At 37.5% G+C, this 26,881-nt stretch overlaps 2 protein-coding genes across 2 annotated transcripts in view; both read left to right on the top strand.

Annotated features, from left to right (window-relative positions):
- The window catches only part of LOC123240770 (zinc finger protein 91-like), a 730,881-nt gene that overhangs the window by 551,980 nt on the left and 152,020 nt on the right, over nucleotides 1-26,881 (top strand). The window lies entirely within an intron of this gene.
- On the top strand, nucleotides 9,292-21,972 carry LOC123239893 (vomeronasal type-2 receptor 26-like). The gene is made up of 5 exons (XM_044667217.1): nucleotides 9,292-9,546; nucleotides 10,051-10,854; nucleotides 16,269-16,496; nucleotides 18,831-18,954; nucleotides 21,068-21,972. Exons 1-5 carry the CDS (start codon nucleotides 9,292-9,294, stop codon nucleotides 21,970-21,972), a joined length of 2,316 nt encoding a protein of 771 aa, XP_044523152.1.

Genomic DNA, 26,881 nt, shown 5'->3' with positions numbered 1-26,881 from the left:
TGGACATGATTGAGGGTGTGGACTCGAAACTACCACACCAATGCAACCACCAACAATTGGGAAATTGGTCTTGATCAAGGACACATGACAAAACCAGTGGAAAAGTGCGTCGGCCATGGGTGGGGGGAGTGCGGGGGGTGAAGGGGAAAATAGGAGCATGAAACATGTAACCATGTTAAAAATGATTATTAATAAATGTTAAAAAAAAAAGCGCAGCGATAAATATTTTCATACAAGTCTGTTTATCTATGATCTCTTTCAGGTACAAACCCAGCAAGGGTATGGCTGGATCAAAGGGCAGGCATTCTTTTATAGCCCTTTGAGCATGGTTCCAAATTGCCAGCCAGAATGGTTGGATCAGTTCACAACTCTACCAGCAATGCATTAATGTCCCAATTTTGCCACATCCCCTCCAGCATTCATTACTCTCCCCTGGAGTCATTTTAGCCAATCTGCTAGGTGTGAGGTGATACCTCAGAGTTGTTTTGATTTGCATTTCTCTAATTATTAGAGATTTAGAACACTTTCTCATGTGCTTATTGATACTTTTGATTTCTTCATCTGAAAATTGCCTATTCGTGTCCCTTGCCCATTTATCAATTGGGGAATGGCTTGATTTTTTGTACAATTGATTTAGCTCCTTGTATATTTGAGTAATTAGACCTCTGTCAGAAATTTTTGTTATAAAGATTTTTTCCCAGTTTCTTGTTTCCCTTCTCATTTTGGTTGCATTGTATTGTTTGTACAAAAGCTGTTTAATAGAATCAAAATTATTTATTTATTTGACTTTTTTCTCTTTTTCTTCTAATTTCTTTGTACTTGAATACATGCGATCAGTATTAATGGTTATTTTTTAATTTTGAAGGATACATTTACAATACCTATTAGCCCTAATACCGATGCATACCCAAAAGCTTTAGACCAATGATGGGCAAACTACAGCCAGCAGGCCAGATGTGGCCCCCTAAAATGTTCTATCCAGCCTCCTAACATTATTCGTAATCTGATGGATACAATGAGTAGGATATAATACAATGAAACTTCAAAAGAGTTGCCTTAGAAACAGATAGATGGGAGTAGCTGGGTAGCTCAGTGGATTGAGAGTCAGGCATAGAGATAGGAGGTCCTAGGTTCAAATCTGGCCTCAGACACCTCCCAGCTGTGTGACCCTGGGCTAATCACTTGACCCCCATTGCCACCCTTACCATTCTTCTACCTAGGAGCCAATATACAAAAGTTAAGGGTTTTAAAAAAAAAAGAAACAGATAGATTAGCACTTCCTTTCCTTTGTCCCCCTCTTTAAAAAGTTTGCCCATGACTGATCTAGAGCATACTGTGTGTTTATCTTGTAGTTGTTTGCATAGTTTCTCCAATTAAATTGTGAGAATCTGGAGTACACGAACTGTGATTTTTGCATTTCTTTATATGCCCTAAAATTTAGTATAGTGTCTGGTATACAGTAGGTGCCAACAAATGTTTATTTAATTGAATCCTTGGCTTGGCAAAACTGTGCAGAGCTGGAATAAGGGAAATGTGGTGGGAGAAAGCACTCTGCAGAGGTGGAATGTTGGGGACGTTGGTGTCTGCAGGCGAAGGGCTGGTAGGAAACTCAACAAGGTAGAAGAAAAATTGTGAGCTCAGCACAGATATGGATCAGGATTGGGATTTTTGAGAAGGGAAGGAAAGGGACTAATGATTTACTAAACAGTAACTAACATTAGAAACTATGCTAATAATTTTACAAATATCTCTGATTCTTACAACACACAGAGATAGTTGCTATTATTTTTTATTTAAATTCCTTTATTTGTTACATTAAAATACCCATTTAACTCCTTCCTGTCCTCCCCTTTCCCCACTACAGATGCCATCATTTGACTACACACACACACACACACACACACACACACACACACACACACACACACATATTTCTATTTATCACTTCTTTCTTTGGATGTGGAAATATATGTCATTCTTCAAACAATATTTCTGTTGCTGTATATAATATTCTCTTCATTCTGCTCCTGGTAAGTGCTATTATGTGAATTTTACAATTGAAGAAACTAACACATTTAAAGATTAGGTGACTTGCTCAGGATCACACATCTAGTGTCTGAGGCAGATTTTGAACTCAGGTCTTCAATAGAGACTCGCCTGTTCATCCATTTTGCCATATATCTGGAAGGGGAAACAAGTAACACTACTAGTTAAAGGGTATAATATATTACTCCTTATTTAATGAAACAATAGAAGGCAGGGAGTTCTTCAGAATTAGGAGTAAGCAAAGGAGGAGAGGAAGTTAAGTGGGCTTTTTAGGAATAGAAACAGAGGAGAGTGTGTCTTTCTTGGAGAAGAGGGGAAAAAGATTTTATGGAGGTCAAAGTGACAATGAAGACATAATATATTGGTGGGGAAAGATCTCCACTGAACAAGAAATATGAAAAAATAATGGGTATTGTGAGAAGGAGGAAGTCTTACATATTTCAAGTACATATATGGGAGGTGGGGAAGGAGGGGTTATTCTGTAGGATGGGAAGTGGGAGACCTGGAGATAGCAGCTGAGGATAGGAAACTGATATTCCAGGAAAATTCAGGTGATTTTGGGGAATGTGGTTCTGCAATATCCAAAGTCCCTACCACTAGCTTCCTTCACAGAATCCTATTCTATAATAGTCATTTACAGTTTGATTATCTTTTGTCTCTCATTGCTTAATGATTGAAGGATAGACACACAGATTTGTTAAGAAGGAGCTGAGGAATACTTCATAGCTGTGTGACCCTGGGCAAGTCACTTAACCCCCCAATACTTAGCCTTTACCATTCTTCTGCCTTGGAGCCAAAAGAGTATTGATTCCAAGATAGAAGGCAAGGGTTTTTTTATAATTTAAAAAACTTTTAAAGAAATCTCATGAGAAAGAAAATATTGTATAATGAAGTAAATTTTTTATCTATTCAGTTGCTTTTCTCAGCATTTAAGAATTTGTTTAAGTCTCACAGGTTAAAGGAAATAACACTTGGAAAGTAGTTAAAAGACCTAGGTTCTATTTTTGTTTCTACTGCTGTATTTCTGACAATTTTCAGAATCTCTCTACACAACATTTTTCTCATCAGTAAATAAGAGGTTATACTACAACCTGATGCCCTTCCTCAATTTGAAATGCCCTACTTACAAGGACTTTTCTTTGTTTTTCCCTTTCCATTTCCCTAACCAACTATGCATTCCTTTGTATAATCATAAGTCCAATGCTGTTATTAGCCCCCAACTACCAGTGTTCTGGAGGGCCAGAATTCAGGGCAAAGTAGATATTTGAGAAGAGGAGAATGGCCCAGCTATGATGCAGTAAGGGAAAGCTAATCTGTCCCAGAGATGGAAAAGGCCTGTGCAGAGGGGAAGGGGATGATCTTTGTAATATTTCAGGTATGTAGGAAATGGATGGATGGATGGTACTGCCTCCTAGCTACTTCAGTGGAAGGAGGTAGAGTTTTATAAATAATTGACCCTTTTTTAAAGAAATAGGAAACTCAGACTCAGATAGGTGGGAGAGGTCTCTGTAGTACTTGAAATGTGGGAACTTGAAGGGAGAGAAAATATTTGTAAATGTAATAGCTGGGAAAAGGGTGGGTGGTGGGATGTGTGGGACTAGAGATAAGGGAGAGGTTGTATGAGAGAAGGAAAAAGGCTTTGCAGGAAGTGGGATATTTGGAAAGTGTCTGTGAGTCTGTATATGGTTGTGTGTTGTAGTGAATTGTTGTTATTGGTGGTGTGTGTGTGCCTAAAAATAGAGCTCTTATTTTTTGTAGTTCATGAGGAATTACAGAGCTTTAATTCTCTGTGCCTTCCCAAAACTATAAACCACACATAGCCATCACCTTGGGAGGATTATAATCTCAGAGGAGCACACAGAACCAAATCTCTGACACTTCCCATGAAATATAGAAAAAAGGAATGCTTCTATAGGTTTTAGGAAAAGAGAGGTAATAACATCCTAGTTGCATGAATCTACAAAAACTTGGGAAAGATACCCTAGCTATAATCACAGATGCTTAGGTTATGGAAAGGTACTTGGGATTTTGATTGTCTTTAGCTAATTCCAGATAGGGGGATTGGAAAGATATTTAAGAATTTATTTTCTTCTTTAAACTCAGTCTTGCAGGAAAAGGCAAACCCAAATGATAGTTAATTCAATCTTTGTCTTTTTTTAAAACTCTGAGAAGAAGTCACTCTAGGGATTCCTTGAAGACAATGTTGCCAAGATTTAAAGATAAAAGGAAAAGATGGGCAGTGAGAAGAAACTCAAAGAGGATTGTGGAAGGATTAAGGGAGAGATTGTGCATGTCTAGGCATTGGAGGAGAGATTTGGATAGGATTTGAGCATTGGAGAATTAGAGATAGGGAAGGGAATGTGGATGGGGGATGGGGAAAAGGACCTCATAAAATTGTGGGGGGAGGGCTCTGTGGAACCAGGAAAGGTGGCCAATTTATTTGTATTGGGCCTTGCATAACATGGGATGATAGAAGAGAGCATGTACAAGTGACTAAACAGGACTATGAAAAGGTAGGTGGAAAATGAAAAAAAAAATGAAATGAAATGAGATGAAAAGAGTTCTCTTGGATTTCCTGATGTGGGATGTAAGTGGAAAGATGCCTCTTTTTGTATACAAAGTGGTCTCCCTAGTCCTGGGAAAAGTATATGAAGTCTGAGGAATCTGCTGGGCTAAAACTGGGAAAGAACATATATGTTGTCAACTGTATTTATGGAACCCCCAAGTTTGCCCCTGTTCCTTTTGAACTTGCCTTAAGGAAAGTCCCAGACTGACCTTGTCTTAGACTGAATAATAAATGGTTAAAGTCTCCACTGATCCCATCTTAGATAGAATTAGTAGATATAATCAAATCTTAAGTGCCCTTTTGTCTTCAAAGTTTCTCCAGAGGTATCAAAGACCTCTCCCAAGTAGTCCAGCCCCTTCCTTTGTATCCATTTTAAAGCATTTGCCTCTCCACTTAATGCAGCCCTGGACTTCTTCCCTGGAGTCCATTATAAAGCTAATCAATTGGATTTTCCTGCCCTATAAACACCCAAAAGGTATATGAGACCCCAAGTTCTTTTGCCCCCCAGAAAATCTCCTTTCAAGGTGCATTTTCCCAGAGGCATTGTACCCAGAGTCCCAAAACTTTGGCTCTGTGTAATATTCATCACCTGACTCTGTGTAGTGGCTGAATCTGAGCATTATCTTCCTTGTCCTGATTAAAGACTTGTTCTTTCTAACTACTTTGGTGATTCTGTGTTTTCTGAGGTTGATAATGTGTAGCATTAGAAAGGATTATCTACAAGACTTTCTTTGGGTATGGGAGAGAGAAACCTATAAACTCCTCTGTAGGGCATTTAACACCATTCACAAGTTGTCTTCAACCTACTTTTTGAGTTTCCTTAGGATTCTGCTAGACACCCCAAAACCCCAGAAAGTGTACCAGGTCAGAGAGCACATAAAAGACTCATTTTTCCTTGCATTCCTGCAGTGCTGAAGGAAAGTGACTTTGAGCTGAGAGGAAGATTCAATCTGGCCTCTCCCCTCACTCTTGATGAGAAAACTGGATAGTTGACCCCCTTTTGACTTTGAGGCATAGGACATAACCCATCTGAGATTCCAGAGTCCCAGTAACATGCCATCATCATCCCATCTCTAGTCATGCAAGCCCTGTTTCAGGAGGATATAAGTATCCCAAACTCCATCTTTCTGGGAGACATATTGCACCTGTACATTACCTCCCTCAGCCATTCTATTTGATTTAACTTAATTTAAATTCAATTTAATGAATCTCTTCTTATTTTTAAGCTAAATTTTGGAGTCTTACATTCTGGCAAAGGGTAACATGTCCTGAACCTAGGGTATTACTTCAGAGTTCTCCCACAATATTACTAGATATCATTTCTGTTCCATGCCATTTCTGATCTCTCAAAATGAAGTCACTGTTCCTCAAGCACAACCTATTAAGCCTTTAAAAAGAGAAAACATTTATCCTGTATCCCTGAAAATCAAAAGAGCCAGAGTGCTCAGACAAATTATTTATTTCCTTTAAAAAAGAGATTTCAATCACATGTGTGGCGAGGTGCTGGATAAACCCAAGCCCCAAGAAAGAAGAGGAAGTTACAGCCTTTTGTTCTGTTTCAAGAAAAAATGAAGAAGGTCTTTGAGGATAAACAATGTGGGAAAACTTCTGCCTAGAAACATGACATGTTCATCAACTTCTTGGAATGTAAACAGGGATATATCTTTGACAATACATGTATTGTTAACTGCATGGACTCACTAATATTTAAATGTTCTTGTGCTTGGCCTCCAAGACATATGTCACCATTTCATGAGATTAATCCTGATGTTCCATGTTCCAAATAACACAAAACTATTTGAAACTTGCTAATCCTTGACATTACCGTTCTACATGTCCATGTCTTTCCAGTGGCTGAGTACCCCACTTCTGGAATTAATTCCATCTTCATCTCCATCCCTTAGAAGACCTCATGGTCTTCAAAGCCCATCTCTATTGCCCCTACATGAAAAGCGAAGAATTGTCCTGATTTTCCCAATTGCTAGTATATCCCTCACTCTTCAAAAGACCTTGAATTTAATTAAGGTATATTTTATAACTTGCTTTTATTTATACTTGTTTCATCTGATAGAATATAAACTCTTTTCTAAAGTTGGAAATTGATTTCACTTTTTTCTTTGTATCCTCACCCCCTTGTGCTTTACTCTTCTTTGCTTCCTGGACTCCTTTGACAGTGTCCTGAAGCCCATGGAACCCCTCTCTCAAGATCTTTTTAATGCATAAAATAAAAGACAACACCATCTTCTGACTTCCCTGCCTCTCTTCAATCTCAACTAAAATCTCACCTTGGATAAGAAGCCATTGAAGGTCCCATTAATGCTAGCACCTTCTCTCTGTGTGTATTTTCTATTTATCCTCTTGCCAGAAGAGAAATATCTCCCTATTATATTCCAATGATAGAAAACTGATGCTGAATAAATATGAAATTATGAAGGAAAAACTACCTTTGTTATGCTTATGAACAGGTTCAGGAGATTGAATTATAAAAGGACAAATGTTGTAGGGAATGTCACAAAATAGGAACACTAATACACTGTTGGTGGAACTATGGACTTATCCAGCCATCTTAGAGAACAATCTGAAATTATACCCTAGGATTTATAAAACACTTGGGCCAAGAAATACATCTGTTAGGTCTGTTTCCCATCAGGGAAAAAAGAAAAGAATCTACATGTTCTAAAATATTTATAGCTGCTCTTTGTTGTGACAAAGAACTGGAATTGAGGGAATCCTGAACAATTGGGGAATTGATAAAGAAGGTATGGCACATGTTTGTAATGAGATACTACTGACCAATAAGAAATGTCAAATAGACTAATTTTTAAAAAAACATGAAAATACCAACATGAAATGAAGAATGAAATAAACAAAACTAAGAGAACATTATATAGCACAATGGAAATATTGTCTAAATAATAACTGAATGTCCACCTCAAGGAGGCTGAGATCATCCAACTCTTAACCATTCACTTACTAACACTTTCTGACCATGTCACCTCTAAAAAAGTCTTTGATGAAACTCACCCAAGACCAGAGTCACTGTAGAAGTTTGATGTTTACATAAAAAGTTCCCTACTCTGAAAAACTCACGAGGCTCCAAGCCACATTGTCCCAATTGGTCTTGCTGAGGACACAAGAGTTGGGAAAGGGGGGGGGGGGGGACATGTTTTTTACTCAGACCCAGAGACACAGGTGCAGAGCCCCAGGCAGCAAAGGCCCCTTGAGTGCCTAACTGATTGAGTTCTCTCTGCACAGGGGGAAGCAAACAGATGATTTTATCCATATCCATTTCTCTATAATTATCTAAGCCTGAGTTCATCATAAATACAAGTTGGTTTATCCAGCATTATCTCTGTCTTGATCATTGGCCAGAATCGTATTGCATTGTGTCTGCACAACTGTGAGCGGCCAAACGAACCTTGAAAGAGGTTTGAAAGAGGTTGAAAGAGAAAGGAAAGAGACAGATCCTCTGCAGGAAACTGTCCCATCCCAAGGCATGTGAAGCTGATCTAGTTGCTGTTGTCCTACTTTCCCCAAAACACAATGCAAACTTGTTGAGAAAGCAAGTGGAATTTTGCTTTGAGCTAAAGAGTTGCCTACTTGATGTTCTTCCAAATTTGCTTCTTCTTTCTCCTGCATCTGACACTCTCTGTGGGCAGAGGGACCCTCTGCCATGTAGAAAGGACTTTCAGCCCCACTTACTATAGAAATGGAGATCTTGTTTTTGGAGGATTTTTTCCTCTAGTTTTATATAAATCGCCCAAAATCCCATATTGGAAATGGTTTTGGAAGAACCCTGAATATATTGTAAAACATCAGCAGTAAGTACTTATTCTGTTTTATTTTACCTAGTTTCCTCATTGACCACGCAGTTATTTTTTTTCTTTATCACCCACAATCTCCCATTCAAAAAAGGAAAAATACTCAGAACAACTAAGTATAATCAAACAAAACAAATTCCCATTTTGACTGTATTCAAGAATGAACGTCATAATCTAGAGGGATAGTCATCACCTTTCTGTTTGGAAGCAGGTACTTTCTCCATAATCAGTCCTCTATAATCATTGTTGATCATTGTATGCTCAGGGTTCTTTAGATTTTAAGATTATTTATTGTTATAATACTTCAGTTAAAGTATAAGTTATTTTCTGGGTTCTTCTGTCCTCATACTACAGCAGTTCGTCCAAGGCTCCTGGCATTTCTGTGAAATCATCTTTCTCCATTTTCTACAGCACAAATATATTCCATTATATCGATGTACCATAATTTTTTCAGCCATTCCCTAATCAATGGACATCTTATTAACGCACAGATATTTGCCACTATAAAAAGAATATATGAATGCATGTGTGTATACACATAAATACATGCAAAAGAGAGAGACAGACAGAGAGACAGAGAGACAGAGAGAGATAGAGAGAAAGAGAGACAGAGAGACAGAGAGAGAGAAAGCCATGGTTACAAATTTCTATCCAGATAGTCTATATCAGTTTACAGTACCAGCAAAAGTACAAAAATTATACTATTACTTTACATTCCCTCACACATTTGTTTTCCTTTTTTCAACATTGCCACTATGATGGATGTGAAGTAAAAATCCAGAATTACTATTATTTTCATTTTGCATTTCCCTCCACTGCAGATGGCAACCCAAACATTACTATCAGGTCCTGGCTTTAATGTTCGCTATAGAAGAGATCAACAGGAACTCCAATCTGTTACCCAATATAACCCTGGGATTCCACATCTTCAATGCCTATCACAATGATGACAGAACCTTGGAGAGCTCCCTGATATGGTTGTCAGGCCAGGGACAGACCATTCCAAATTATAGCTGTACGAGGCAGGGCAAGTCTGTGGCAGTCATTGGAGGAGCCACTTCTGAATTGACTGTGTCCATGGGAACCCTACTTGAGCTCTATAGGATCCCACAGGTAGGAATTCATGGGTTCAATACAGCCCATACTGGTTAGAGGACACAGAGGGCACCCTTGGAGGGTCTACTACTTGAAAATTAGGCCCTGAGAAGCTTTAGGGAATTCTGGTGTCTAATGTATTTTGCCTCTCAGAGAAGAAAAAGGAAACTCGGATATCAAGGAGATCAAAATTCTTCCCTCCATCAGTTCTTGTAGAAAACAGCATATTGTGACCTTCAGGATTTGTGAAATAATAAAATTAAATCTTGCAAATATTTGTAAAATACCAAATATTGGCAATTCTCTGTGTACAGTGTTAGGGATACAAAGAAGTTAAAAAGTCAGAAAGTATTTATATCTGTTTGAGCTACATCAGATTTTATGAAGGAGATAACATGCTAGGTGGAGGCCTGAATGATCCAGGTAAAAGGGGATGAAGATAGTGAGTTGAGAATGGAGGGTGAAAAAAAAAAAGACATTCATAGAATGCATCCACTAAGCTCATATTTTATTCCTATTCAGATCAGCTATGGTCTCTTTGATCCACTCTTGAGTGACCCAGTCCAGTTTCCTTCTGTCTATCAGATGGCCTCCAGGGACACCTCTCTTCCTCTTGCCATGGTTCGATTAATGCTGCATTTCAAGTGGACCTGGGTGGGGTTGGTTGCCTCAGATGATTCAAGAAGTGAGAAATTCCTCAGGGACCTTCAAGAAGAAATGGCCAGAAATGATGTCTGTGTCGCTTTTATTCAGAACATCTTTACTGGTTACACAGACGATATTTGGTTTCTTTCTTATTTTCTAAAAACACTGTCTAGTTCTACAGCCAGGGTGATTGTAATTTATGGAAATACAGATACACTACTGACCATGAGGTTTAGTGAGGTTCCTCAGACCCTCCTATACAGAATGTGGATCACCAGCAGTCATTGGGATATTGCCAAAAAACCAGGTTCTATCTATTTTGATAATTTCCATGGAACTTTGATATTCTCAGAGCAGACAAGTAAGATTCCTGGTTTCAAACATTTTCTGAAAACCATTAACCCCACCAAATACCCAGAGGATATCTTCCTTCAGAACTTCTGGAACTCAGCTTTTGGATGTACTTCTAAACATGGAAAAGGAGATGGAGCTGTCTGTTCACCAAATGCTTCCTTGGATACACTTGGATTGAGCTATTTAGACATGACTATGTCTCACCAGAGTTACACTGTCTTCAATGCTGTATATGCTGTAGCCTGGGCCCTTCATGAAATGTTCTTGGTGAGATCAGAAATGGAATCTAATAGAGATGGGAACAATTTGGGCACGGATTCCTGGAAGGTAAGAGTTCCCCTTTAGGCACTGATTTTCAAATATCTGACTGGGGGAATTGTTGACTTCAGGAAAGAGAGACTGGATGAATAACTCAGCTCTTCTCATTGGTCAGTGAGTAACTGTAGATTCAAGGTCTAATATGTCATTTCTGGCCATTTCAGAGTTATGATCATTCAGTTTACCTGTTATGAGCTATAGGAGTGAGAATCAAACTCAACTTGTTCCTGAGAGTTTTGGGGAGGTTTTGTGGTTTGTCAATTCCTTCTCTAATTCATTTTACAAAAGAGGAATCTGTGATAAACAAGCTTAAGTAAATTACTTAAGGTCACACAGCTACCTAGTGTCTGAGGCCAAATTTGAAAATATGAAAATGATACTCCATGACTCTAAAACTCCAGACCTGATAATTCATTCATTTTTCTATCTACCTACTCAGTTAAGATTTTTGACAGGGAGGTTGTGACCATTGACCCTTCATACTCCATGCCTCTACCAGTGTCTAAGGAAGTCAAAGCCAGGTATCTTTCCTTTCCCTAGAAGCCTTATTTATTGCAGAGAAGCCTGGTGCAACACATGGAACCTTTGTTTTGCAGTCAGAAAACCTGGGTTCAAAATTTCTCTCTGAAATGTGTTTGCCAAATATCACTGAACTATACCATGACCTCCCTACCTTTCATCATTAAATAAAAAAGGTTGGATTAAAGAACTCAAAAGGCCTTTCCAACTGGAAATCTAGATCTTAACATGAGATGCTGTCTCAAAAGAAAGACTTCTGTATTGACTTTTCCAAATAAAAACTGGAGAACAGGACTTTCTTTTAGATCTGTCTTTCATCTCCTGTACTGACAAAATAACTGAACTACACTCTAGGTTCTTAATAGATGTTTGTTGAATTAAAAAGCCTCTTTAACTATAATCAGAGATTCCTGTTTCCCCTTTCTCAAATTCATCCTTTAAAGAGTTTACAATAAATCAACTGGCAACTTAAAAATCTCTATTATATAACAGTAAACATACTACACAAATAAGATCTAAAAACAAAAATGAAAAAATCCCTACTCTGATGAACACAACTATAGGGATCAAGGTATGAACTAACCTTGAAAGTATTATTGATGTATTCAAAAACTTGAAAAGGGGGGAAATGTGCATGGGTAAAAATAAAAGGTTGGACTAAATTATTTAAGAGTATGGTCACCAGGAACAAAAGGAGAGAGAGTGAAAGTAAGAAAATCAGAGAGAAGATAGAGCAAAATATTTAACCTAACACACTAAGTATTTTGCTCCAGCCCCTGGCTCATCCCAGGCAGGGCTAATTAGTCCTCAGCCAGAGGGGATTCAGCCTTGAGCTGGGGGCCCATCTAAGAGTTTTGATAAAGAAGCCTCTCTCAAGAAGGCAGGCTTCTCCTGAGGCTAGTCCATTCAGAAAATCCAGGAAAGGAGTCAGTCTTTTTCAACCATCCACGTGGAAATTCAAAGGGAGAGATTTAAGAGCACTCTCACCAGGTCAAGGGTCTCAGGTCCAAGAAGCAGATTATTCATAAGTCTTCAACTCCTAACTCAGAACTCTGAAGAATGAAGAACTCCCTTACAGGAAGTTGTAACTCCTTTTTAAAGATACTTCTTTTTCATCACTTCTTGTGCCTTCCTCTATTTTTATGTATGCCAATTACAGCTAAAATTTTGCTTAGGACTGCCCCAGGGTGCACTCAGTTGATTCTGATTCATTCCCAACTATCTCACATGTGGGTCACAGACCTCCCCCACTTCAGGACAAGTGGGGTGTCAATCTTTTTGGTGATTAAATCTAAAAATGGGCAGGGGGACAGTTAATCCCATCTTCACAAATTCACTCTTGTGAACAATATGCTGAAGGACCAAACTTCATGATTGATTACTTAAGCCTTGTAACCAAGATTAACTATGAGCTTATGGAATGACCACTCCCTAAGCCTCCAATCCAAAGGTCAATTGGACCTATGGGCCAGGGACTGAGTCCTATATTATCTTAGCCTCCTCCTCTTTGATCTTGTGATTGTTAACTGAGCCAGTGTTAAATTCTCTGCCATGTCACATGTTCATCAACTACCTCCCATCACCCATTCCTTGATTCTCCAAAAAAAGACTGGGAGCACCTGTAGCTATATTTCCCCCACCAGAGGAGCATGCAAACAGGAGCCCATATTGTTGAACTCTTTGTCTCTCAGTCTTTCTTCCTTTATTGTCTTCCCCCACTCTTAAAATCCCTCCACCCATTTTCCCCTGAGTCTCCAGCTTCCTCTCTCAGGTGTTAACCCAATAAATATTAATTTGTGGCTGCTGGACAGCTACACTAACAATGGAGAGGACAACATAAATATATGTCGGTGCATATATATATGTGTGTGTGTGTGTGTATGTGTGTGTGCATGTGTGTGTGCATACACACCCAAATGGACATGCATGTTTATATAAACATTTGTATTATTGAATGACTAAGTTTTATGGATATATACAAAATAAATATGGAGAATTTATTTTCTATAAGTATATATGCAAAATAGTTATAAATAATATAAAAGCAAATACAAATACATTCTAAGTAGCTGGGAAGGAAGACAAAGATTGCCAAAATAATCTTCCTAAAGAACATCTAACCTTGCCACTCTCCTGACCCAATATGATATTATACTCTTGCTCAAGAACCATCAAAGGTTCCATAGAGTCTTTTAAAAAAATTAAAATGCCAAGTTTGAATCAAAAGTTCTTTCTCTCTACTTTTAGCTTACCAAGTTGATTTCACACTATAATTCTTTTTTTAAAAATCTTTTACACACTATACCTTTTAACACATTATGTGTTTTATCATAAGTAGCCTACTGGAGACTCTAAATGATCACTCTATTGCAAATATTAATAATATGAAAATAGGTCTTGATCAATGATACACGTAAAACCCAGTTGAATTGCTTGTTAGCTATGGGGGGAGGGGAGGAGAAGAATACAAATCATGTAACCATGGAAAAATACTCTAAATTAATCAACTAAATTAATAATTTTTTTAAAGATAAAAATAGCCTACTGGCTGCTCTCTGAACTTAGGATTACATCCCCCAACTCAATGCTTTTGCAAAAGCCCTTAAGTTAAGCCTGAGATGTACTTCTACTTCACATCTGCTTCCTAGAATCTCTAGCTCCTTTAAAGGCTCAGCTTATATTCTTGACACTTTCAAATTCTTTCTTCATTTCCTAATCAAATGAGATATTATAGGTAAAAAGAACTTAGTACAGTGACTGGCACATGCAAGGTGATATATAAATGCTTCTTCCTTCCCTCTCTATTTGATAATATTTTCTTCCTTCTGGAATCATATGGTATTGTAATAATTAAAATGGGTTTGATTAATATAAGAATTTCAAAAATTGTTGTGGTTGCCATTTATAAAAATTAACTCAAGTCATGAGGCTGTTAGTAGCTTTAATAGCATTATTATAGAAAGGTAGAGAGAGTAAAGGGGGAAATGTAGGAAGGAGGTAGAAAACATTGCCTGATTAAATTCCCTAAGTCTGGATCCGAGTACTTCGCCAAAGAGAGAATCCCACTTGTTGTGAGGGTTATTTAGCAATTAATTTAGTATTAGTGTTGGACCTAGCAGGAAGGGCTAGAGGATTCCAAGATGAAATGAAGGAGCAGGAAGTGGGGTTTGTCCTCTGAGAGAGACTCCATTAGTGGTTGGGGACAAACTGTTGCTAACCCTGTGAGATCTCAGAATTAGGGAAAAACCGCATCCAGATTCCCTGGGATCCTGAGTGGTGGAGGCTTTCAGCAGTGGACAACAGACCAGCAGAGCAGCACCCAGTGGGGAAGTGGTTTGTGATCTGGTGAACAGCATCTCAAACACACTCTCCCTACCTAGGTACCTTGGATCACCTGGTGGAGTTGGCTCTTGGCATCCTGTGACCATCCTTGGATTATTGCGAGACCCCAAGTGAAAGCCATCCTCAGGCCCTTTAGCTGAGCTGACCAAACATGGCTGGAACCAGGTTTGAAGGAGCTTCCCTGTGACTTCAGTACTGCTTCCTTTGGTCCCTGCCTGGCTTAGGCCAATAGAATAGTGTAGACAAGCCCTTCCCTTGCACCTGTGGTTTGCCCTTAGGTTGTAAGTATAGAATCCCTTATTCCCATTCTTTATAATTATTTCCCTCAATTAAACTGTTATAAACTTTTACCTTTTGCCTGCTGGTTCCATAGGCCCTGGCCTAACTGCCATTCCTATTGACAGCTAACAGCTTGGCAGTAAACTCTGTTCTCCCTATCCTGGTTGGTCCTGTCTCTCCTTCAACCCAGTGTGAACCCACAAACCATTTAAGTTACATTTTAATAATAATAATAACATCCCTGATGCCCCACAATTACACACTGAAGACATGAGAAGGGTCAAAAAGCAAGTGTCTCCAGCCAGGGTCTCCTCAATACAAGTGAGTCACCAAAGCCGAATTCCTCAAGCCACCAATGCAGAAGTCCTCCAACACAGAAGACACCCATGCAGCAGAATCCCTATTTCAGGAACAGCCACCAAAGCAGAAGAATGAATGAGAATGATCCCAGCTGTCTTTTATAAGCAGTTTTCTTCACGTCACTTCCTTCTCTCTGGTTTCTCCTTCCTTTCACTGTGGGCTGGTCTATAACATCTCAAGAACAAATCATAGTTTCTTAATTTTCCTGGCACTGCACAGAGGGCAGTGTCTGTGGGATCTATCTCTCATCCTCAGAGGGTGTGAAATTTTATCAAAAAGATCCTCAATAGTGTCTGACTGACTAAATTAAAAGAGTGGAGCATTCCAAATACTTGGTTTATTAAGTTAAGATAAAAAATTCCCTTTCACATTATTTACTTTTCTGTTTCAATATGGTTGCCTTCAGTAGAACGTAAGCTCCTTCAGTGTAGATACTTTTGATTTTCTTTTAATACTTCAAGGACACGATATATTGCCTTTTAAATAGTGGGAAATGAATAAATGTTTGTGAATGCTTGTTTGTCTGCATTGGAAGATGACTCACAAAACACAGGAGGGCACTCAGCAGTGGCTCAAATATAATGAACCAGCATTGTAAGTTCTCCTTCTGTGCATCCTTTCCCAGCTCAACTCTCATCCAAATGAGAGGACCCTTTTGACCTTTTTCTCTCTTTTCAAATATTTCTACCAAGACCTTCTGAATTGGCCTAACTTTCTAGTCTAGTGAGACCTTTTTTAGATACTGCTTCTGTAATTCAATTTATTAGGAATCTGTCACAGTTTTGTGACAATTGAAAAATCTAAGGTTGTACTATTCCTGCTTTTTTTCCAAGTATTTGATAAAAAAAATTCAGACAGTCTAGAGTTTAGCACCCATCCCTGAGAGACCCACCTGCAGAACTTTTCATGTTCTTCACTTTCAGCTCCACTCCTTCCTGAAGAGCATCCAGTTTAACAACAGTGCTGGGAGCCATGTGGTCTTGGCTGAGAAGAAGAACTCTGTGGCAAACTATGATATTCTCAACTATGTGACCTTTGGTAATGACACTGAAGTTCTGGTCAAAGTAGGAGAGTTTATTTCTCAGGCTCCACTTGGTCAAGAGTTCATCATCCAACAGAAGGCAATAGTGTGGCCCAGAACATGGAGAGAGGTGAAGAATGATTGAAATTTCTTTTTAATGAAAGATGTAAATGTAAACACATAGCACAGCAAAATAGTCACTAGCATTTTTCACACCTCCTTCAAATGGCACAAAAATTCCCTGCAGGAGCAGCTTGAAAATCAAGTTTTTATGCCAAATTCAGCTGAGCTGATATTGAGGCCAATTATTCTTTAGGTGGAGAGCCTGAGAGACAGTGATATTATTCCACTGCATAGCTGTGGAAGAGGGGAGCAAGAGAATCTTCCTGGTCCATTGCAGTCATAGAAAAAGGAATTAGGGGCATACCGAAACTTCTATTTAGAGCTAATGATTCTTGATCAATTGCTGCTATACCCAGCAAAGTTCCTATGGTACCATAGTGTTCTAAGTGATATCAGGCCTCTAAATATTTAGGATTCCTGGAAGAGAACACTGTTATCCAAATTCTAGTTCTAGATTCCATTCATGGGAATAATAATTCCCTTTTCATGTTGATTCATGTCCCACACTTAAAATATAACAGTTACTTTTACTTTTACTATCTAAATCCCTTACTTCCACAGGCGACTAAAAGATGAACTACATAGTCATCAAATCAAAGGGTGACAAATCAAGAATTTATAGTATCATAGAGAAGGTCAAAATCCCTGCTTAAGTCAGTATAAAGTGCTCAGTCACTTGAAAGTTTTATGTTGGTGAATCAAAACTCTTCAGAGAATGGAAGTTTGTCTAAAAGTGTATAATTTGTAGGGCAAAGGGAGAGATCAATCATTTTTATTATATGACATAAGCCCTTAATCATTCATCCATTCAGCTATGTATTCATTCAAAAACTATTTGTTAAAGATATTATTTGACTTGAGTCCTGGGCTGGATGTCTCAGAAGTGACAAAGAAAATACAAATATATGCTGTGTGCATTTTCTTCCTCTTTCATTTTATAGATTGCATTTTAGACAGAATTACAATTTTTCTGAAATCCTGGCTAAGAAAAATTCACACTTTAGACTTAGGTGTAGGTCCCAACCTGACTTTCTTTTACCTGTCTTACTTGTTCATAATTGAGGCTTAATTCATGTTCCTAGTAATATTTGCTTCACCAAACAGCATGTGAAAGTATACACTTTGTAAATTAGGCAGGCAAGGGAAGGTCGAATAAAAACCTGACATTTTCTTGAGACTGCCTTCTATCTAGGATATCTGATGGAAAATGTGTGTAGAGCTGATGATCCCTATGGATTCTCCCTTCTCTTCCACATTGACTCAGGTCGAAATTTAGTCCTATAATGGAAAAAACAATTTTACTCTAAACTTTTCACTTCCAAACAGTTAAAATCTTTTTTTCTAAGAATCTTTCTTTCATCCAAATAATGTGTTTTTAACTGATTCAAGAAAGTTTATAAACCTTATTCATATTGAACAATGTTCCTACTTCATAAATGTGATCACTTTTAAGTAGGAGTAAGAAAAAATTAAGCACTACCCTTATACTACACAATCACATGCACAGAGACAGAGAGACAGAAAGAGAGAGACAGAGACAGAGAGTGGAAGAAAGAGAAGAGAGAGATATGGAGAGAGGGAGCCAGACACAGAGAGAAAGATTTACTATGTCTCATACTAAGACACTAGAGTCTCAAACCTCAAATAGTTCTTCTTTAGAGGGTAGTATCTACATTATCCTTTTTAAATACATTCTCAATAGTTTGTATGATACTTAGATACTTCAATAGGTAGAGTGACAGAAAAGGAAGCAGGAAGATCTCATTTTAAATCATACCTCTGACACTAAATGTATAACCCCTGCCATACCACTTAACCATTTTTCCCTTAGTTTACTCATTTACCAAATCAGAAAGAGAAGGAAATTGAAAACCATTCCATTGTCTTTGCCAAGAAAAGCAAAAATAGGATCACAGTCAGACACAACAGAAATGACTAAACATAAATACTTGTACTAAGTAGTCTTAAGATCTATTGATAATAAATTCTAGTAACTAATATTATTCCCTCTCCAAAACCTTTCATATGAAATTATAGTGGGGGAGGGGGCTCCACACCCCAATTCATATCCTAAAAGCTTTTTCTCCTCCATAGGAGAAAAGAAATACAGCTATTTTGATCTTTAGGGATTTGAGTCTTTTTTTTTTCAAGGTAACTGGTCAAAGCCTCTGTGACAACACTGTTATATCCATGAAAAATAGCATTGGTGGGCTTTGCAGAATAAGTAGATTGTGAGCTTGTAGCTTAAAAACAAACTAAAATTAGATAATAAAGCACATTAAGACATGCATATACTGACTCCAAGAAACATCATTATGATGCTGGATGCTTTTTTGTGTAGCCTCTTCCCTCCAGATGCAACAAAGTCTGTAGCCCAGGATTCCACATAAAAGCCCAGGAGGGAAAGCCTGTCTGCTGTTTTGACTGTACACCCTGCCCACTGGGGCAGATTTCCAACCAGACAGGTAAGTCTGTGGAAAAACTCATAGCAAACACATACCCAGAGAACAAAATAAAGCTGGGGGACACTCGGGTCATATTCTAATAATGGAAAACTCAATTCCTTTGGAACTCCATATGAAGGGAAACCTAGGAGAAAGCTTAAAAAGATCAAACAGAGGGCGGGCAAAGAGAGATCAAAGATAGTGAGAGTTAGCCTATTTCAAGTGCACCAGATGGGAAATTTCTTACCCAGGTTTTGTATGGTACAATTATTGAGGGATAAACTTTTAGAAATGTCTATTGACACTGATCACTACAATACATCACCATTAACATTAACATTACGCTAACTTAGGACTTTATAATTTATAGGGGCTCTTTTCTCACAAGACCTCAATGATAAAATATAAGTATCTTGGTCATTGTTGTATTGAAGAGAAAGAAAAAGTGACCAACCATAGTAACATAGTTATTAAGAAGAGCTAAGAATCAAACCCAGGTCACTGCACACAAATCCACTGCATTTTGAAATTCATCTCAACTATTTCTCCTGGATCCTCCTCCATTACTCTGAAAATTCCTTGCCTTTCAGTTGCCCCAGAACCTTATTCAGGTCCAGGTTTCTCCTCATTCACCATAAGGTTTGGCCCTCTGAGAAGAAACCAATACACTTTGAAGAGCATATTAAGGTGACAAAACAGGCGGGAATTTAGAAAATCAATGCCAACATGAGGAAAATGGGAAGTAACATAGACTATGGAAATAATTTGACCTAGAGCAATGTCTCAAGGAAAAAACCTCTGTGAAGGAAGTTCATTCAATAGTTTTAGGAAAGGAAAGTGTTTGGGATGATGCCCTCTCTTCAGCAGTAAATCAATGGAAGTGTTAACTTTCGAAAATGTCTCCTGAGCAGGCTGGAAGATACTGTTTTTGTAAGCTGAAATGGTAGGACTTGAACAGCAACCTGCCAATATACCCTTTCCATTAGGGGGAAGCATTACTTGGTTCTTGTAAGTTAATGGGCTGGCAAGAAATAAATCTCAAAAGTAGAAGGACCCCAGCTTCCATGAGAACCCCAGTATATCATACCCAACAAGTGGTCATCCACTTTCTGCTTAAAGATCTAAAGGAAGGGGATAGCCATTACTCTCAATTCAGTTCACTAAATTTTTCATTATTAAGATTTTCTTCACACAGAATCTAAATTTGTCTGTTCTCAATTTCTGGGCCACATCTTGTTTTCCCCTCTAGCTGGCCCTCCCCCACCAAACTGAGTAAATATAGTCGTTCCTCTAATATAAGCAATTTGAATACAAATTATCACCTGTCACATCTCTTCTGATACTTTTTCCCCTAACCTAAAAATGTATAGTTCCTTCCCTCAATATTCTTAGAACACTCAGAGTTGAGGTCCTCGCGAGAAATTTGAGTCATGTTAGTAAAGCCCAAAAGACATCTTGTCAACAGCTAACGGCATTTAGACACATCATCATAGATGTACTAACCATCACCAGGAAAGGCAAAAGAACAAAGACGTTTAAAAATTATAGGGACTGCATCTCCCCAGACAGTTCCAGAAGAAGTCTAGAAAGACTAAGATACTGAGCACAATGGAATCATTTTCCTGTGGGGAAAAATATGTAAAGAACAAATAGCTACAAGCTAAGGAAGTAGACACTTAAGAGAAATATAATCAAAGTTGAAGAAATCATTTCAACAATAAACTGGATGTCTTTACTTTGTGACATATTACTATGATATATTTATTGTTAATATTATATTACCTTAATTATAATAATGTCTCATATTAATGAATTAAGGATAATACTCATATAATAGCTAGCTTGTATATAGCACTTTTATGGTAGATTGCAAAACATTTTATTTTTATTAATGCATTTAATCCTCATAAGAACTATGTAAAGAAGTTACCATTGTTATCCTCATTTTACAAGTGATGTAATTGAGAAGAAAGAAGTTAAATTGTTTTCTAGGATCACAAAACTACAGATTATATGAGGCAAGATCCAGTGGAATCAATTGGATAAATTTGTGGTATTGTAATAACCATTTGGGGCCCACTGATAGGAAAGGTATGCAAACCTGCCATTCTAAGACCTTATTTGTTCTCTTCAGACAGAGATCAATGCATGAAGTGTCCTGAGGACCAATATCCAAATAGAGAGAGGATTCTCTGCCTCCCCAAAAAGCTGACTTTCCTGGCCTATGAAGAAACCTTGGGCATGGTCTTGGCCTCCATAGCTGTTTGCTTCTCTCTCCTCACAGTTCTGGTCCTCTGGGTCTTTCTGAAACACAAAGATACCCCCATAGTCAAAGCAAACAATCGAGATCTCAGCTACATTCTCCTCTTCTCCCTTTCCCTCTGCTTCCTTTGCTCCCTGCTCTTCATTGGCCCTCCCACTGCAACAAATTGTCTCCTCAGACAAACAACATTTGGAATCATGTTCACGGTGGCCGTCTCCTCTATTCTGGCCAAAACCATCACTGTGATTCTGGCCTTCAGAGCCACAAGACCAGGCAGCAGGAGCAGGAGATGGGTGGGATCCAGAGCACCTATTTCTCTTGTTGTCTTTTGTACCTTCATTCAAGTCATGCTCTGTGCAATCTGGCTCCTGCTCTCTCCCCCATTCCCAGATGCTGACACACACTCTGACCCTGAGCACATCATCCTTGAGTGCAATGAGGGCTCTCTCATTGCCTTCTACTCTATCCTGGGCTACATGGCATTCTTGGCCCTGGCGAGCTTTACTGTGGCTTTTTTGGCCAGAAATCTCCCTGACACCTTCAATGAAGCCAAGTTCATCACCTTCAGCATGTTTGTGTTCTGCAGTGTCTGGGTCTCCTTCCTACCCACATACCAGAGCACCAAAGGGAAGATGATGGTGGCTGTGGAAGTCTTCTCCATCTTGAGTTCTAGTGCTGGATTGCTAGGCTGCATCTTCATCCCCAAATGCTACGTAATCCTTCTGCAGCCACAAAGGAACACCAAGAAATTTTTAAAGAATAATCCCAGTTCCTGAGACAAGAAGCGATCATAAAGTTCCTGCATTACTCCCACTAATAACAGGGTGTTTTTAAAAATTAATTAATTAGTCTTGCTTGAAAATGCCTCAACTTTTCTCAGCTGAAATTATTTATAGCTGCTCTCTCTGCAGTGGCAATAAACTGAAAAATAGAGGGGATACTCATGAATTGGGTAGTGGGTAAAGAAGCTGTGGCACATGTTTGTAAAGTAAATTTAAAATACTACTGAAGAATGAAAAATGAAAAATTAGTTAATCTTTTAAATACATAGAAAGACCAAAATGAAATGAACAATGAAATAAACAAAACCAAAGGAACATTATATAGAGCAAAAGAAACATTGTTTGAAGAATAACATCTCACCTCAAGAGTAAGAACTGTTAAATAGAAACATGTAAGATATAGTACATACACACACACAGAGATATATACATACATATCCTTGAAAATTCCAAGAGACTGAGTTCCATATAAGGGAATCAACTTATTGGTCAGGGTAGCAATAACCAGTAAAGGACTTAGTCAGTGATCTCTCAGTGATCAAAGTCAAATACATTAACATTTTGAACCATAATATAAAATTTTGGAAGCTTGTTACACAGCCATCCCCTAACCATTATCTATTGCTGAATACCTAATGAGAAGGAGGACTGATTTTCTTTCATTCCATCCCTGATTGCTTCATGACATTGATAGGAGTCACTCCTGGTCATAAGATTCTAATAGCCCTTGGTGTTACGGAAGGGAAGATCAAGTTTGGTTTCAATAAGTTTTGATCTCCATAGCTCATTTCAATAGGGAACTCAAGGATGATGTCTTGCTGCCTGCAGACTTTCTCAGCTTAAACTACTCTTGTTTACCAGGCAACATAGAGCCCATAATCTTCTATTTCAATCACATCAATTTGAAAGATGTTCTGAGGCATGGAATGTAAAAGCATTTCTTGCATTTCTTAGTAACAAAGACATAGTGAAAGAGGTTTGAAAGGCAGCCTCAAATCTCAATTTCAAACTTAGAAACAAAAATTATTATTTACATATATACATATTTTGTGTCACTTTCTTGTTCTGTCTCTTGATCTATCTCTATCTCATCTCTGTGTCTCTGTATGACTTTATTGTTCTCACTCTCATTTTCTGTCTCTTTCTTTCTCTGAATGATGAAGAAAAGAGCAATAAGGTGGTGAAATGATAGAATATTAACCTCAATTTAAGAAGATAGAATTCAATAAGGATGTGTGTGTGTATAAAGTACTACACAATTTCAAAAATTTAATTTCACAAATGCACAGTTGAAGCAGACTATATAAATCAGTGAAATTGACTTTTATTTCTGAGGAAATTTCTGGAGTTAATCATTAGAATTTTACTTCTAGATATCTAGAAAGGGAATAGAAGATTAAAGGAGACAATAAAACTTGATTCCTCTCTGCTGACAGAGGTTATGTTCTCAGAGTTTCAGCTAAGACATTCTATTTAGATGTGGCCATGGGAAATATTTTTTATCCTTCACTAGGCATATTTTTTCCAAGAGTTTTATTTTTCACCTTTTCCATTTGAGGGAAACTTTCCATTAATTGAAAAAATATGATTTAAATTAAAAGAAAGGTAAGATCAAATTATATGGACCAGCACCAATATAACAAGAATAGGTCATATAAAACTGACTGTATTGCCTGTCTTAACAAGGTCACTAAATAGGCATGTATTGAACCATCAGTCAACAATCATTTGTTATTTGCTTTCTATGTGTTAAGTTCTATGATGAGTATAGAATATAACCCCAAAAGCAAAAAGGATTTTGTATACTATAAAGTAAGTGTTCTGAATCATTTCTTAAATGTTAGCCAAAAATGGAATATTATGCACATTAACAAATTATGACAGTGAATTGTGAATGACTTGTGTTCTCTGATGAATACAATGACCCACAATTCCAAAGATCTCATTACAGAAAATGCTATCCATTTTCACAGAGAACTGCAAACTCTGAAGCAGATTTTTCACTTTCTTTTTCTTTGTTTTGTTTACATCATTGGCAATGTGGAAATATGTTTTGCATTATTTCTCCTATATAATGGGTATTATATTGCTTGCCTTCTCGATGCATATGTGAGACTAGAAAATTGAAAAGAATATTGAATTTCAAATATTTTAAATCAGGAATAAAAAATTTAAATTAGCAAAATATTTGATAAGGTTTGAAATGTAATTACTTTATAAAAGGCATTAACGTGTGTTAGAATGTGCTGCAATGAAATGGAATGGTAATTGATTGAATGGCTAAACTCAAAGAGAACTTTAAATTCAGCTTGGAAGGAGATTTCTAATGCTTCTGTATTTTGCCCTAGTTTCTTAACATTTATTAATGAATGAGGCACAGATATAGTTGCCATCCTAACCAAATTTACAGAATATAAAAAATTATAATTAATAAAACTATCTCTGTCTCTGTCTCTGTCTCTGTCTCTGTCTCTGCCTCTGTCTCTTTCTCTCTCTGGCAAGAGCAAATAAGATCTTGAAAAGCCAGAATATTACTTCAACAGAGGATTATAGAATTTAATAATGATATTTGTAATATCATATACAATTTCAAAAATTCAATTTCACCAATGCTGGATAATGGCATAATGTAAAATCAGTGAAATTTACTTTGATTCCTGGAAAAAATTTGGGAATAAATAATGAGAAAATTAGTTCTAGACCCTATAAAAGGAAAAGATGATTACAAAGCATTCATGATGAAACATGCTACACCACCGCCCCACCTCTTGACAGACAGGTGATGGATACAGAGTAAAAATTGAGACATTTATCAGGATATGGACAATGGGGAGATTTGTTTTGCTTTACTATACATACTCATTATGAGTTTTGTTTTTACCTCTTTTATATTTGGGGGGAGAGAGTCTTCAGCAGTCTGTACCAAAGATTTAGGGATTTACATTAATTGTAATCCATTATGGCACGGTGTTATAGCAGTCAAAAAATTCATTATCCTGGGCCAAATTAAGAGTGCATAACAATGAGGAATAAGGTAATAGTCACATTCTACTCTGCCCTTGTCAGAAAAAATCTGAAGCAAGAGGTCATTTCCTACTGTCAGAGTTTAGATTGAGCATTGAAAATTTGGAGCGAGTCAATAAGAGGCCATGTAAGACAATGAAGTGTTCTGAGTACATGACAAAATAGTATGAAACAAGGATGGCAAATAAAAATTTACTCAATGCACTGGTTATGAGAAAAGGTTGCTTCTATGCTCTTCAAAAGCAGGAAAATGAAGGTGTTGTCAAATAGAATTCTCTCAACAACTCCCACTGTGGGCCCATTCAAAATAATGGAATAGAAGCCAAACAACTGAATTCTCAGAATCATATTTAAAATCTTTACAGTCTACTCAGGAATTTTGCTCAGAAAGTTCTCCACTGGAAAAAAAGATCTCCTCTAAATTAGTTAACTGAGTTCAACTTTCATCAGAAATTCAATCAATTCAACTATATTTCAGAAATGAAATGTAGTTCCCAGTAGAATGGCAGCTAAATTGAGTTGCCTCAAAGTATTTCTTCAGAACATTAAAAAAATTACACTTAAGCCCTCTGGAATCATCAAAGTCTTAATTCTTGGTCAGTATACCACAAAGCACTAAATGACCTCATTGATAGGTAATGATCTTCTGGGAAAAGTACTGAAGTTTAATCAACACTCATAATGCTAATCCAGCTTGTAATAATTACTGTGTGCTCATGGAAAATTCTTTCTTTCCTCTGTGCCTTAGTTTCTTCATTATTAAAATGACAGTAATAAACACAAGTGAAGTTACAAAATTATTAGGGAGAAATCTCACTGTAAAAAGGGAAGTACTGTATAAAAGAGAATCATTTTTTCAAATACATTGTCTTCCCTTTTTCCTTTAAGCTTCCCATGTTTCCCTTTCCTTCTACTTTTTTATTCTCCGCACTATGAATCTCATCTTCATCATCATCCATTGCTCATTTCTTCACTTGTATTCTTCTTCTCTTCAAACTTTCTGTTCTACATAGCTTTCTTTTCTTTTTCATCAGTTCTCATTCTTCACCTTCCTCTGCTTCTTCTCAATCTTCTTTTACCTTTTCTGATCCTTCTATTTAGTTTCCTTCCCCTTTCTTCTCCACAGTTTTCTTCACTTTTCTCTGAGTCTTCATAATCATTTTTATCATCCTAGTAGTTATCCCATCAGGCTCTGCAAATGATATTTCTGACTTCAAAGGGACACAAGTTCCAAAACATGATGAGTCATGATTAACTAGTCTATATCATTTGCACATCTGAGACCTTTTAGTAGAAGAGAATGCCCAATTCACTATAAAGGGAAGAGTTATGAAACAAGTCAGTGTGGCCCTGCTATCACATTGGCATCAGGCTTAAAGTATCATCACAGATCCAAGCAGCAGAATATAACATCTCTTTATTCTCACAACTTTATTCACAGTAGAATGGAAACTCTCTTACTTCATGGACTTTTCTGTTTTTATCTTTTCATCCCCAGGTCCCCATATATAAAGCAGAGACTAAGAGATTGGACCCATAATTTTGTTGGCATAAAGAACTCTCCATTGAGAAAATTCCTTCTGTCATTACAGTTCTAGGCTGTTAATAAATCTTTAGTGTATTGTATTCCTGTTCTGAGTTTAAATTGGAAATTCCATGATATCATGATCTTTAACATTTAAAAAGATGGCATTTATATAACTGGAGAGATACTATGTGGTCCTTTGAGAGACATAAGTGAAATATGTGAATGAATTAGGCAAGCAGACAACAGAGAGGCCAGTTAGTGTAGTGATTATGGGAAAGAAAGATAATTTCTTCTGCAGCAGGATGTGTTAGAAATCCCCATTCCAGACATCCATTTTGAGTCTTTGTAAAG

This window comes from Gracilinanus agilis, chromosome 3 (assembly GCF_016433145.1).
Source record: "Gracilinanus agilis isolate LMUSP501 chromosome 3, AgileGrace, whole genome shotgun sequence".
Taxonomy (NCBI): domain Eukaryota; kingdom Metazoa; phylum Chordata; class Mammalia; order Didelphimorphia; family Didelphidae; genus Gracilinanus; species Gracilinanus agilis.
Note: the sequence above shows the minus strand (reverse complement) of the source record. Positions and strands in the feature narration are given on the sequence as shown.